This window comes from Staurois parvus, unplaced genomic scaffold, assembly GCF_062004578.1.
Source record: "Staurois parvus isolate SC_StPar_1 unplaced genomic scaffold, SC_StPar_1.0 ptg001227l, whole genome shotgun sequence".
NCBI classification, from domain to species: domain Eukaryota; kingdom Metazoa; phylum Chordata; class Amphibia; order Anura; family Ranidae; genus Staurois; species Staurois parvus.
In genome coordinates, this window is record NW_028319023.1 from 1,235,820 (window position 1) to 1,248,383 (window position 12,564).

The following is a 12,564-nucleotide window of genomic DNA, read 5'->3' on the forward strand; positions in this document are numbered from 1 at the left end:
GCAGTGGGTCCTGGGTTCCTCCTGGTGCAGGAGGTCCTGGGTTCCTCCTGGTGCAGACAATGCCCGGTCTCATGTGGGGAGAGTATGCAGGCAGTTCCTGGAGGATGAAAGAATTGATACCATTGAAAGGCCTCCATGCTCGCCTAACCTAAATCCAATAGAACACCTCTGGGATGTCATGTTTCGGTCCAAACCTTCTCTGTGCAGCATCCCCCCTTAGCCCCCTCTAATACTCTCCTAAGCCCCCTCTCAATCCACTGATGTGCACTGGAGTCTCAGTTGTCTTGGGACATTGGCTCCCACTGCTGTCAATCACAGCCAGTGAGCCAATGAAAAGAGAGAGGGGGTGGGGCTGAACCACAGCTTCGTGTGTGAATGGACACATGGAGCAGTGGGTGCCCCACAGCAAGCTTCTTGCTGTGGGAGCACCCGACAGGAGGGAGGGGCCAGGAGCACCTGCAAGGGACCTGAGAAGAGAAGATTCCGGGCTGCTGTGTGCAAAACCATCACACAACAGGTAAGTATAGGCATGTTTGTTACTTTTTCTTAAAAAAAAAAAAAAAGATTTTAGGATCACTTTAAGCCTTGACATGTTGGGTATCTGTTTACTCGGTGTAACCTCATCTTCTTTACCAAACAATTGGGTATTATATTGTGGTTTTTGTGCGCTAAAATTGACTACAGTGTATTTTTTCTCAAAAAAGTTCACTTCGCAAATACCGTGTGACATAAAAAAAATTAAAATTCCAGCACCCTCCATTTTATTCTCTAAGGCCTCTTTTTTTTTTAAAAATGTACAAAATTCTGGGGGGTTTAAGTAGTTTTCTGACAAAAAAATTCTGATTGAGCAAAAAATGCTGATGAGAAGTGTCAGAATTGTCCCGGAGTTGAAGTGGCTGAAGTGACTACGCCTTGACATGTTGGGTATCTGTTTGCTTGGTGTCCCCTCATCTTCTATATTGTACAGACATTGGGTAATATATTGTGGCTGTGCACCCTAAAACTAACTTTAGTGTATTTTGTTCAACTGAAATTTGTCATTGCACTAATATTGTATTCTCTAGGGCACAGGTGTCAAAAACAAGGCCTGAGGGCCAAATCCGGCCCTCCAGACCATTTCATGTGGCCCTCAGACTTCTGCTGCAGCTGTGACACTCCCTCGTCTCCACCTTGTCTCAGCAGTCAACAGAAGAGAGGAGGACAGATCTCCTCCACCAGATCCTGCTCTTCTCCATGCAGCCACAGAGAGGCTCATTTCTGCAACTCTTGATCTCAGCAACTAGCAGCAGAGAGGAGGACAGAACTCCTCCTACAGATCCTGCATGTCTCTGTGCAGCCGCAGCACCCTCTTGTCTCCACCTCCCCTGCAGACTTCAGCAGCTGATTCCAGCCCTCCTTTGGTCCTTCTCCAGACACTGCACTTTCTTCTTCACGGCTCTGCCTCCAGCTTCTTCCTGGCAGCAGCACAAGGTAAGGGGGGTATACTGTGATGTAAGGGGGGTGGGGTGCTCTGGACATCTAGTCTTACAGATACAACTGGACCTTTGAGGGCAACAATATTGCTGATGTGGCCCGCCATGAAATTGAGTTCTAGGGTGTCAGTATATAAGGTTTTGGGGTTTTAAGTAAACCTCAGGCCTAAAATGATTTTTTTTAAAACGGACGCGAAAAAAAAATGGCTCTGGCAGCAAAAGGGTCAAAATGAAGAACCTCAAGCAAAAGAAGATGGCGTGGATTTCTGGAGTGAACATTGTCCAGCATAAAGGATTAAGTGTAGATTTGATAATTGCTCTCTATGTATTCCTGGGATCTGAGGTCTGAGGAGGGAGCGGGCAGGGGGGCCCCCTAGGCAGAGGTGTACGGACCATGGAGGGGCCCCATAGGTGGCTACGGCGGGGGTTCCACCTGTGTCCTCTCTTGTTTGTATCCTTCACTTGAGAAAGGCTGTTCTTCGTTCTTTTAAACATCAATGACTCCTCCAAAAAGGGAATTGTTTTGTCTTGTTGGTGTGACTCACAGGATCTTTCACAGTTCCTTTGTTGTATATTTTGTAACTCTACCCCCACCGCACATCCTGTGTGGCCGCGGGGTGGTGTATCATGAGATGTTGTGTTCTGGTGGACAGAGTACGTTCTTCTCTCCTAGACGGGTCTACAGACTGATCTCTGAGGGACAACAATGGAGAACCTTCCCTTCCTTTCCCTTGTGCTGTGTGTATCAGGTGAGTCTCCACTCTGATCTCTTCATTGTTCTCGGTTCGGTTAGATTGTAATATGTGTAAAAAGGAAGAATTTGGGCTTTAGAATGCTACAGTCACAGCACCAAATAATACCAGAACACTGAGGGGTCCAATCTGCTGTTTAGCATTTTCCCAGCCATATGTAATGGTGGATGATGAAGGAATTATATTTTTAGCACGGACTTATATTAGGAGGATTTTTCGACGTTGGCATTACCTAAATTCTAGGATCTCTACACTTGGTATGCCAGATCCATCAGCATCGCGTCCAAAATAATTACAACACCTCCTGCGTTCAGAGACACAGATCTGAAATCAGCAGGAAGAACAATACATGAAAGTTCGTCCAATAGCCGATCAACAGTTGTGCTGCTCAACCAAAAAAAAACATATAAGTGAAAAACAGGAGAGTGAAGGACTTTAGAGGTGCTTGAATCCCCTCAGGATGAAGATGACTCTAATACATTGGTTTTCTTAAAACATTGTTTATTACATATATCAACATATAAAACATTCATATTCTCCCAAAGAGTGAGCCCTTCAGCCTAGTGAGTCCCATAGCCCACTATCCAGGGATTAACAGTACCGGACCATCAGTGTGGCAGATGGAGGTCCAGGACGGTGGCCTGATGTATGACCCCGACTGCGTTTGGCCAGATTGGCTTCTTCAGGGGTTCAGAAAAAGGGAGATACTGTAGGTAAAGAAGGGATCAGAGTGCAACGTGTTCAAAGAGATATTACATTTATACCAAAACAGAAAAAGAAGTAACATCATAATAAAACTGTTACATTGACACAAATCTAAATATTAATGATGTTATGAATCGCCCATGCCAACAATCGCTCTGACCGACAAGGCTTGGCTCTAAGAGGATGATAGGAAGGCAAGTCAGGGCAGGGCAAAGCCGGGAACCCCCCGGGGGGAAGAACCAGGGCACATATAGAGGCATGCACACCACGTTGCCCAAAGAGGTAGAGGTTCCTATGGCGTAGCTATTCTCCTACAGGTTGGAGATAAAAGATATGAATGTCTCCAATAAACATTAACATACAACCACCTCCTGGCCCTTCCAGGTACCCCAGGTGAGACAACCACACCAAAAGACCATTTATTGTATTGTTGTACCTCCAAATCATGAGGATAGCTGATCTCATAGAGATGCAAAAGGGGTTAACGTAGAGCTTGATGGACCTTAGCAGGATCTTTCAAACGGTTAGTCCACCCTTCAAAGACAGACCAAAGACCACATTCAGATGAATAGTATCACTCTGTAATAAAACCAGAAAGGTATCTCCACTCGACCCAGCTCTAATGAACAGAAGTCAAAGCCCCTCATCACACAGTCCATATTGTACACCACCAACCTCTATTGCCCTCTCGTAAGCACCTCTCTACCATATCTCAGCATCACAGAAAGTTATCTCCACTCAGACCCAGCTCTAATGAACAGAAGTCAAAGCCCCTCATCACACAGTCCAGCTTGTACACCACCAACCTCATTGTCCTCTCGTAAGTACCCCCCTACCATATCTCAGCATCACAGAAAGTTATCTCCACTCAGACCCAGCTCTAATGAATGGAAGTCAAAGCCCCTCATCACACAGTCCAGCTTGTACACCACCAACCTCTATTGCCCTCTCGTAAGCACCTCTCTACCATATCTCAGCATCAGACAAAGTTATCTCCACTCAGACCCAGCTCTAATGAATGGAAGTCAAAGCCCCTCATCACACAGTCCAGCTTGTACACCACCAACCTCTATTGCCCTCTTGTAAGCAACTCTCTACCAGGGACGGACTGACAACTCATAGGGGTCCCCGGGCAATAGGGGATCATGGGGACCCTGTGTCCTTGCCCAAACTCAAAAAAGCCTATGAAAAAGGTACCAGGGGCATCTCATGGGGCCCCCTACTGACCCCGGGCCCTCGGGCAGTGCTCGAGTTTCCAAATGGTCAGTCTGCCCCTGCTCTCTACCATATCTCAGCATCACAGAAAGGTATCTCCACTCAGACCCAGCTCTAATGAACAAAAGTCAAAGTCCCTCATCACACAGTCCAGCTTGTACACCACCAACCTCATTGCCCTCTCGTAAGTACCCCCCTACCATATCTCAGCATCACAGAAAGGTGACACCTGACCTGTGTTACATAAGGGACAAAATTGGGTTCCTCCTCCCCTTGTGGCAAACCATGCCGATTCCGGTGTATAACACTGGAAAAGAGCATATCGGCGTGTAGAGATATGCCTCCACGCATGCGCCCCATGATGACGCGCAGAGGTGGCGGGGCAGGTCAAACCGCCCCAACCTCCATAAAGGAGGGCAGACTGCCACCACAGGACCCCTACCATCTCTGCCATGAAGACAACTAATGCAAGGACTGGCAAGCCCCAAAAAGGGAGCCGCCCAGAGGAGGTGGGGCAACATGATCCCCACCCCGCCAAGAATCCTCTTTACAGCCCAGCATCAATGGGAAGAACTACAATTTGAAGTTCACTATGAGGTGTGACAAGAGGTGGGTCACTTTTTTGGATATTCAGATTCTAGTTGATGGAGATGGTTATTTAATGTCAGATCTGTATCGTAAACCATCATCGGCTAACACGATCCTTCATGCTACCAGTGCCCGTCCGGCATCCCTCATAGAGAGTATTCCATATGGTCAGTATCTGAGAGGAGGAGTTTATTGTTCAGGCCAATGCATTACAGAAACGTCTGTTACAAAGGGGGTATAGTACAAAATGCCTCAAGAGGGCATATGAAAAAGCTCAATCTAGATTGCGAGATTCCCGAATTCACGCCTCTAGAAAAACCTCTCAGGTTAAGACAACACGCGTTATTACGCGCTTTTCCCAACATCATACATCAGTATCCCATATTTTAAATCAGCACTGGCATCCTCTAAGAGAAGACCTGGTGGTAGCTAAATATGTTAATGATAGGCCTCAACTGACCTTTAGAAGGGCCAGGTCCCTTAACCACTTCCCATCCGGCCCATGTAGATAAACGGGCCGGACAGGAGCAGTGCTGGAACGGGTTGATATTTATAAATGACGTCTGCATTTACTGCCTGTGCGTGCTCCCTGGGAGCCGGAGGACACAGCGGAACACTGATCGCTGTACGGGACCTCTGTGTGAGGTCGCGATCATGTAATCCCTGATTGGCCAATCAGTGATCACATGAATAGTAGTAAGCAAGACGTCACTTCCTGACATCATGGCTTACTACCAGGGGTGGAATGACAACTTATGGGGCCCCCGGGCAATGGGGGGTCATGGGGCCCTTGTGTCCTTGCCCAAACTCAAAAAAGCCTATGAAAAAGGTACCAGGGGCATCTCATGGGGCCCCCTACTGACCGTGGGCCCTCGGGCGGTGCCCGAGTTTCAAAATGGTCAGTCCGCCCCTGCTGATTATGTGTGAAATCTGTGAATGATCACAGAGATCACATGGTACAGGGCTATTCACAACAGCCTGGTACCATGTGACAAGCTGTGACCAATCACAGCTCTCACAGTATTTCTCAATGGCTGCAGGAATGCAGCCAGAGAGAAGGAGAAATGATTGCTTACAGCCTTTATGGCTGTAAAAGCAATCAGTGTAAAAAAAAGAAAAAAAAATCTTCATCACCCCCCACAAGTAGAACGGTGTCACTATGGTAACACTGTACTGCTAGGGTGACAGTATGTAAAAATAAATAATATAAAAAAATAAAATAAATATGTAAAACAAATGTTTGAAAAATTATTTTTGGTTATAAACTAATATGGGTTATTTTTTTTGTACTAAATAGATAGCTGAATACATTTTGGCCAAGATTTATGAAGAAGGATTATTTATTTGCAAACTTTTATAAGAAAAACTCTTTTTTTTGCAAAATGTTTGGACTTTTTCATTTTTATAGCAAAAAAAAAAAATCCCAGCTGTGAATAAATACCAGCAAAATAAAGTTGTATCTGTCTAAAAAAATTCTAAAAAAATTCATATGGGTACAATGTTTCAAAGTGCGACAGCGCTGGAAGCTAAAAATTGGCCTGGACAGGAAGGGGAGTGTTCGGACTGGAAGGGGGATGAAAGTGTCCGGACTGGAAGGGGGGGAAAGTGTCCGGACTGGAAGGGGGATGAAAGTGTCCGGACTGGAAGGGGGATGAAAGTGTCCGGACTGGAAGGGGGGGAAAGTGTTCGGACTGGAAGGGGGATGAAAGTGTCCGGACTGGAAGGAGGGAAAAGTGTCCGGACTGGAAGGGGATGAAAGTGTCCGGACTGGAAGAGGATGAAAGTGTCCGGACTGGAAGGGGGTGAAAGTGTTCGGACTGGAAGGGGGATGAAAGTGTCCGGACTGGAAGGGGGGGAAAGTGTTCGGACTGGAAGGGGGATGAAAGTGTCCGGACTGGAAGGAGGGAAAAGTGTCCGGACTGGAAGGGGATGAAAGTGTCCGGACTGGAAGAGGATGAAAGTGTCCGGACTGGAAGGGGGTGAAAGTGTCCGGACTGGAAGGGGGGGAAAGTGTCCGGACTGGAAGGGGATGAAAGTGTCCGGACTGGAAGGGGGTGAAAGTGTCCGGACTGGAAGGGGGGGGAAAGTGTCCGGACTGGAAGGGGGGGAAAGTGTCCGGACTGGAAGGGGGGGAAAGTGTCCGGACTGGAAGGGGATGAAAGTGTCCGGACTGGAAGGGGATGAAAGTGTCCGGACTGGAAGGGGATGAAAGTGTCCGGACTGGAAGGGGGTGAAAGTGTCCGGACTGGAAGGGGGTGAAAGTGTCCGGACTGGAAGGGGGGGAAAGTGTCCGAACTGGAAGGGGGGGAAAGTGTTCGGACTGGAAGGGGGATGAAAGTGTCCGGACTGGAAGGAGGGAAAAGTGTCCGGACTGGAAGGGGATGAAAGTGTCCGGACTGGAAGGGGATGAAAGTGTCCGGACTGGAAGGGGGTGAAAGTGTCCGGACTGGAAGGGGGAGAAAGTGTCCGGACTGGAAGGGGATGAAAGTGTCCGGACTGGAAGGGGATGAAAGTGTCCGGACTGGAAGGGGGTGAAAATGTCCGGACTGGAAGGGGGGGAAAGTGTCCGGACTGGAAGGGGGGGAAAGTGTCTGGACTGGAAGGGGGGGAAAGTGTCCGGACTGGAAGGGGATGAAAGTGTCCGGACTGGAAGGGGATGAAAGTGTCCGGACTGGAAGGGGGTGAAAGTGTCCGGACTGGAAGGGGGTGAAAGTGTCTGGACTGGAAGGGGGGGAAAGTGTCCGGACTGGAAGGGGGGTGAAAGTGTCCGGACTGGAAGGGGGGTGAAAGTGTCCGGACTGGAAGGGGGGAAAAGTGTCCGGACTGGAAGGGGGGGAAAGTGTCTGGACTGGAAGGGGGGGAAAGTGTCCGGACTGGAAGGGGGGTGAAAGTGTCCGGACTGGAAGGGGGGTGAAAGTGTCCGGACTGGAAGGGGGTGAAAGTGTCCGGACTGGAAGGGGGTGAAAGTGTCTGGACTGGAAGGGGGGGAAAGTGTCCGGACTGGAAGGGGGGTGAAAGTGTCCGGACTGGAAGGGGGGAAAAGTGTCCGGACTGGAAGGGGGGGAAAGTGTCCGGACTGGAAGGGAGGGAAGTGTCCGGACTGGAAGGGGGGGAAAGTGTTCGGACTGGAAGGGGATGAAAGTGTCCGGACTGGAAGGGGGTGAAAGTGTCCGGACTGGAAGGGGGGAAAAGTGTCCGGACTGGAAGGGGGGGAAAGTGTCCGGACTGGAAGGGAGGGAAGTGTCCGGACTGGAAGGGGGGGAAAGTGTTCGGACTGGAAGGGGATGAAAGTGTCCGGACTGGAAGGGGGTGAAAGTGTCCGGACTGGAAGGGGGGTGAAAGTGTCCAGACTGGAAGCGGGTGAAAGTGTCCGGACTGGAAGGGGGGAAAGTGTCCGGACCGGAAGGGGGGGAAAGTGTCCGGACCGGAAGGGGGGGAAAGTGTCTGGACCGGAAAGGGGTGAAAGTGTCTGGTCCAGGAAGGGGATGAAAGTGTCCGGACTGGAAGGGGGTGAAAGTGTCCGGACTGGAAGGGGGGAAAGTGTCCGGACTGGAAGGGGGTGAAAGTGTCCGGACCGGAAGGGGGGGAAAGTGTCCGGACTGGAAGGGGGGAAAGTGTTCGGACTGGAAGGGGGATGAAAGTGTCCGGACTGGAAGGAGGGAAAAGTGTCCGGACTGGAAGGGGATGAAAGTGTCCGGACTGGAAGGGGATGAAAGTGTCCGGACTGGAAGGGGGTGAAAGTGTCCGGACTGGAAGGGGGGGAAAGTGTCTGGACTGGAAGGGGGTGAAAATGTCCGGACTGGAAGGGGGGGAAAGTGTCCGGACTGGAAGGGGGGGAAAGTGTCCGGACTGGAAGGGGGGGAAAGTGTCCGGACTGGAAGGGGATGAAAGTGTCCGGACTGGAAGGGGAGAAAAGTGTCCGGACTGGAAGGGGGGTGAAAGTGTCCGGACTGGAAGGGGGGGAAAGCGTCCGGACTGGAAGGGGAGAAAAGTGTTCGGACTGGAAGGGGGGGAAAGTGTCCGGACTGGAAGGGGGGGAAAGTGTCCGGACTGGAAGGGGAGGAAAGTTTCCGGACTGGAAGGGGGGGAAAGTGTCCGGACTGGAAGTGGTTAAAGATGATCCGATGCATAGCCATTAGCAAACTAAGGCACCCCCAGCCATGATACGTAGGGGTACATTTCCATGTGGACGATGTGAATTCTGTCCTTGGATTCATGCAGGAAGAAGTGCTTCTTTACCCAATGGTAAAATCTGGGCCCCACAATATCCTACCCATTGTCAGCCGGTGGGAGTGGTTTACTGTATGCAATGTTGCTGTGCACCATTCTACATGGGCAAAACAAAAAGGTAAAATGGTCACATTGGTCAGTAGACATGTAGGCCTTTATCATAACTTCAGTCATGGATGCGATCAAATGTTTTGCCCTGGAACATGTCCCCCACTCCCTGCGAGGGGGGAACATTGATAGCCATCTCCTCCAGTTGGAAACAAAATGGATTTTCCAGCTTGAGGCTACTAAATCATTGAAGCTGAGTGAAAACATTCATTTTAAGCCTTTTTTTTGTAGAATTCGACATCTTCTGAGACGTGGGGGAACCACTACTTCCTGCCCGCAGGATCTGTCTGCCAGATTTCATTTAATCCTGACAATGTCTTTTTCTTCCCTTTTTTGCTGTGTTGGGTTTTCTCTCTTGTACACATGATGTATATATCTTTATGGTGATGTTTATTTAAGGAGAATCTACTAAGAGACTTCTGGTGTTGGGGGGACATGGATGCTGACCGTTGCCGGATCGATGGGGGGCCTGGGAGGATGATGGGATAGAGCAAGGAGGGGGGAGTACCGTTGTTGTGATGGGGGAGTGGGGACCCATTGGGGGGTCCCAGTCAGGGGCAGACCGACAACTCCTGGGGCCCCCAGACAATAGGGGATCATGGGGCCCCTGTGTCCTTGCCCACACTCAAACCACTCCCAAAAAAGTCTATGAAAGGTGCCAGGGGCATCTCATGGGTCCCCTACTGACCCCGGGCCCTCGGTCAGTGCCCAAGTGTCCGAATGGTCAGTCCGCCCCTGGTCCTAGTTGGCTGCTTTTGGGGGTGTCTGCACATTAGGAGATATGTGAATCACTCTCCCGATTTTGATGAATGAAGACTTTCATTTTTGTCTATATTGTGATGGATTTGAATCCTTTTGAGACATAGCCTCTTGAAGTATCCATGCTTGATCATGCTTGATGAACGTAAGTCTAAGTAGTGCTCTAGTATGTAAAAATGGAGATTCTTATTCTCAAGCCACATTTTGCATTTATGTCCACTACATGTTGTGATGTTCGATTGGTTTGGGCATCGATGCTGGGCTGTGGAGAGGATTCTTGGCAGGGCGGGGATCATGTTGCCCCACCTCCTTTGGACGGCTCCCTTTTTGGGGCTCGCATTAGTTGTCTTCATGGCGCAGATGGGAGGGGTCCTATGGTGGGTGTCTACCCTTCTTTATGGAGGTTGGGGCGGTTCGCCCAGCCCCACCACCTCTGCACATGTGAGTCATCATGGGGTGCATGCGTGGAGGCATATCTCCACACGCTGATATGCTCTTTTCCAGTGTTATATACCGTAATCGGCGTGGTTTGCCACGAGGGGAGGAAGAACCCAATTTTGTCCCTTATATAACACAGATCGGGTGTCATCTTTCTGTGATGCTGAGATATGGTAGAGAGGTACTTACAAGAGGGCAATAGAGGTTGGTGGTGTACAAGCTGGACTGTGTGATGAGGGGCTTTGACTTCTGTTCATTAGAGTTGGGTCTGAGTGGATCTACCTTTGTCTGATGCTGAGATATGGTAGAGAGGCACTAACGAGAGGGCAATAGAGGTTTGTCTCCATCTCCCGTCTGATCGATGTTTATAAACAATGTTACTTTGTATCTCTCTATCTCCCGTCTGATCGATGTTTATAAACAATGTTACTTTGTATCTCTCCATCTCCTGTCTGATCGATGTTTATAAACAATGTTACTTTGTATTTATCTCCCGTCTGATGTTTATAAACAATGTTACTTTGTATTTCTCTATCTCCCGTCTGATCGATGTTTATAAGCAATGTTACTTTGTATCTCTCCGTCTCCCATCTGATCGATGTTTATAAACAATGTTACTTTGTATCTCTATCTCCCTTCTGATCGATGTGTATAAACAATGTTACTTTGTATCTCTGTATCTCCCATCTGATCGATGTTTATAAACAATGTTACTTTGTATTTCTCTATCTCCCGTCTGATCGATGTTTATAAACAATGTTACTTTGTATTTCTCTATCTCCCGTCTGATCGATGTTTATAAACAATGTTACTTTGTATCTCTCCGTCTCCCATCTGATCGATGTTTATAAACAATGTTACTTTGTATCTCTATCTCCCTTCTGATCGATGTGTATAAACAATGTTACTTTGTATCTCTCTATCTCCCATCTGATCAATGTTTATAAACAATGTTACTTTGTATCTCTCTATTCCCCGTCTGATTGATGTTCATAAACAATACAATGAAACAAAAATATTTTGGCTTGGGTAGCGAATAAATAGATGTTTAATTTTAAACTCTCTTTTAGCATCAATGACCATAAGTCATTGATGCCTAGATGCCCAGCCCACATTTAGCTGGTTGGCATGTGATATACTTTTTTAACAACTAACACACACACACACACACACACACACACTTTTTTATTTTTAACTATAGGCTGCCAAATTATCAAAAAAGTGCTACTATTTGTCAGCCTATAGTTAAAAAGAAAAAAAAAGTTAAACATCCATTTATCAGCTACCCCAGCCAACATATTTTTGATAGACAGAGGTACTAATGAGCTGGGGATCTGCTGAACAGAGGTACTAATGAGCTGGGGATCTGCTGAACAGAGGTACTAATGAGCTGGGGATCTGCTGTGCAGAGGTACTAATGAGCTGGGAATCTGCTGAACAGAGGTACTAATGAGCTGGGGATCTGCTAAACAGAGGTACTAATGAGCTGGGGATCTGCTGTGCAGAGGTACTAATGAGCTGGGAATCTGCTGAACAGAGGTACTAATGAGCTGGGGATTTGCTGATCAGAGGTACTAATGAGCTGGGGATTTGCTGATCAGAGGTACTAATGAGCTGGGGATTTGCTGATCAGAGGTACTAATGAGCTGGGGATCTGCTGAGCAGAGGTACTAATAAGCTGGGGACCTGCCGAACAGAGGTACTAATGAGCTGGGGATCTGCTGAACAGAGGTACTAATGAGCTTGGGATTTGCTGATCAGAGGTACTAATGAGCTGGGAATCTGCTAAACAGAGGTACTAATGAGCTGGGGATCAGCTGAACAGAGGTAGTAATGAGCTGGGGATCTGCCGAACAGAGGTACTAATGAGCTGGGGATCTGCTGAACAGAGGTACTAATGAGCTGGGGATCTGCTGAACAGAGGTACTAATGAGCTGGGGATCTGCCGAACAGAGGTACTAATGAGCTGGGGATCTGCTGAACAGAGGTACTAATGAGCTGGGGATCTGCCGAACAGAGGTACTAATGAGCTGGGGATCTGCCGAACAGAGGTACTAATGAGCTGGGGATCTGCCGAACAGAGGTACTAATGAGCTGGGGATCTGCTGAACAGAGGTACTAATGAGCTGGGGTTCTTCTGAGTGGGGGGTACTAATGAGCCGGGGATCTGCTAACCCTCCTGACCTCAACCCCATAGAACACCTTTGGGATGAATTAGAGCGGAGACTGCGAGCCAGGCCCCCTCCCCCGACATCAGTGCCTGACCTGACAAATGTGCTTCTGGAAGAATGGTCCAA

At 48.5% G+C, this 12,564-nt stretch overlaps 1 protein-coding gene across 1 annotated transcript in view; it reads left to right on the top strand.

Moving 5' to 3' along the window:
- Positions 1 to 2,087: 2,087 nt before the first annotated feature.
- Positions 2,088 to 12,564, top strand: part of LOC149438014 (uncharacterized) — a 49,543-nt gene continuing 39,066 nt past the window's right edge. Inside the window, exon 1 of the mRNA XM_089660341.1 lies at positions 2,088 to 2,221. Within this exon, the coding sequence (XP_089516467.1) occupies positions 2,179 to 2,221 (43 nt within the window). The 5' untranslated portion in view covers positions 2,088 to 2,178. The remainder of the gene's footprint in view (positions 2,222 to 12,564) is intronic.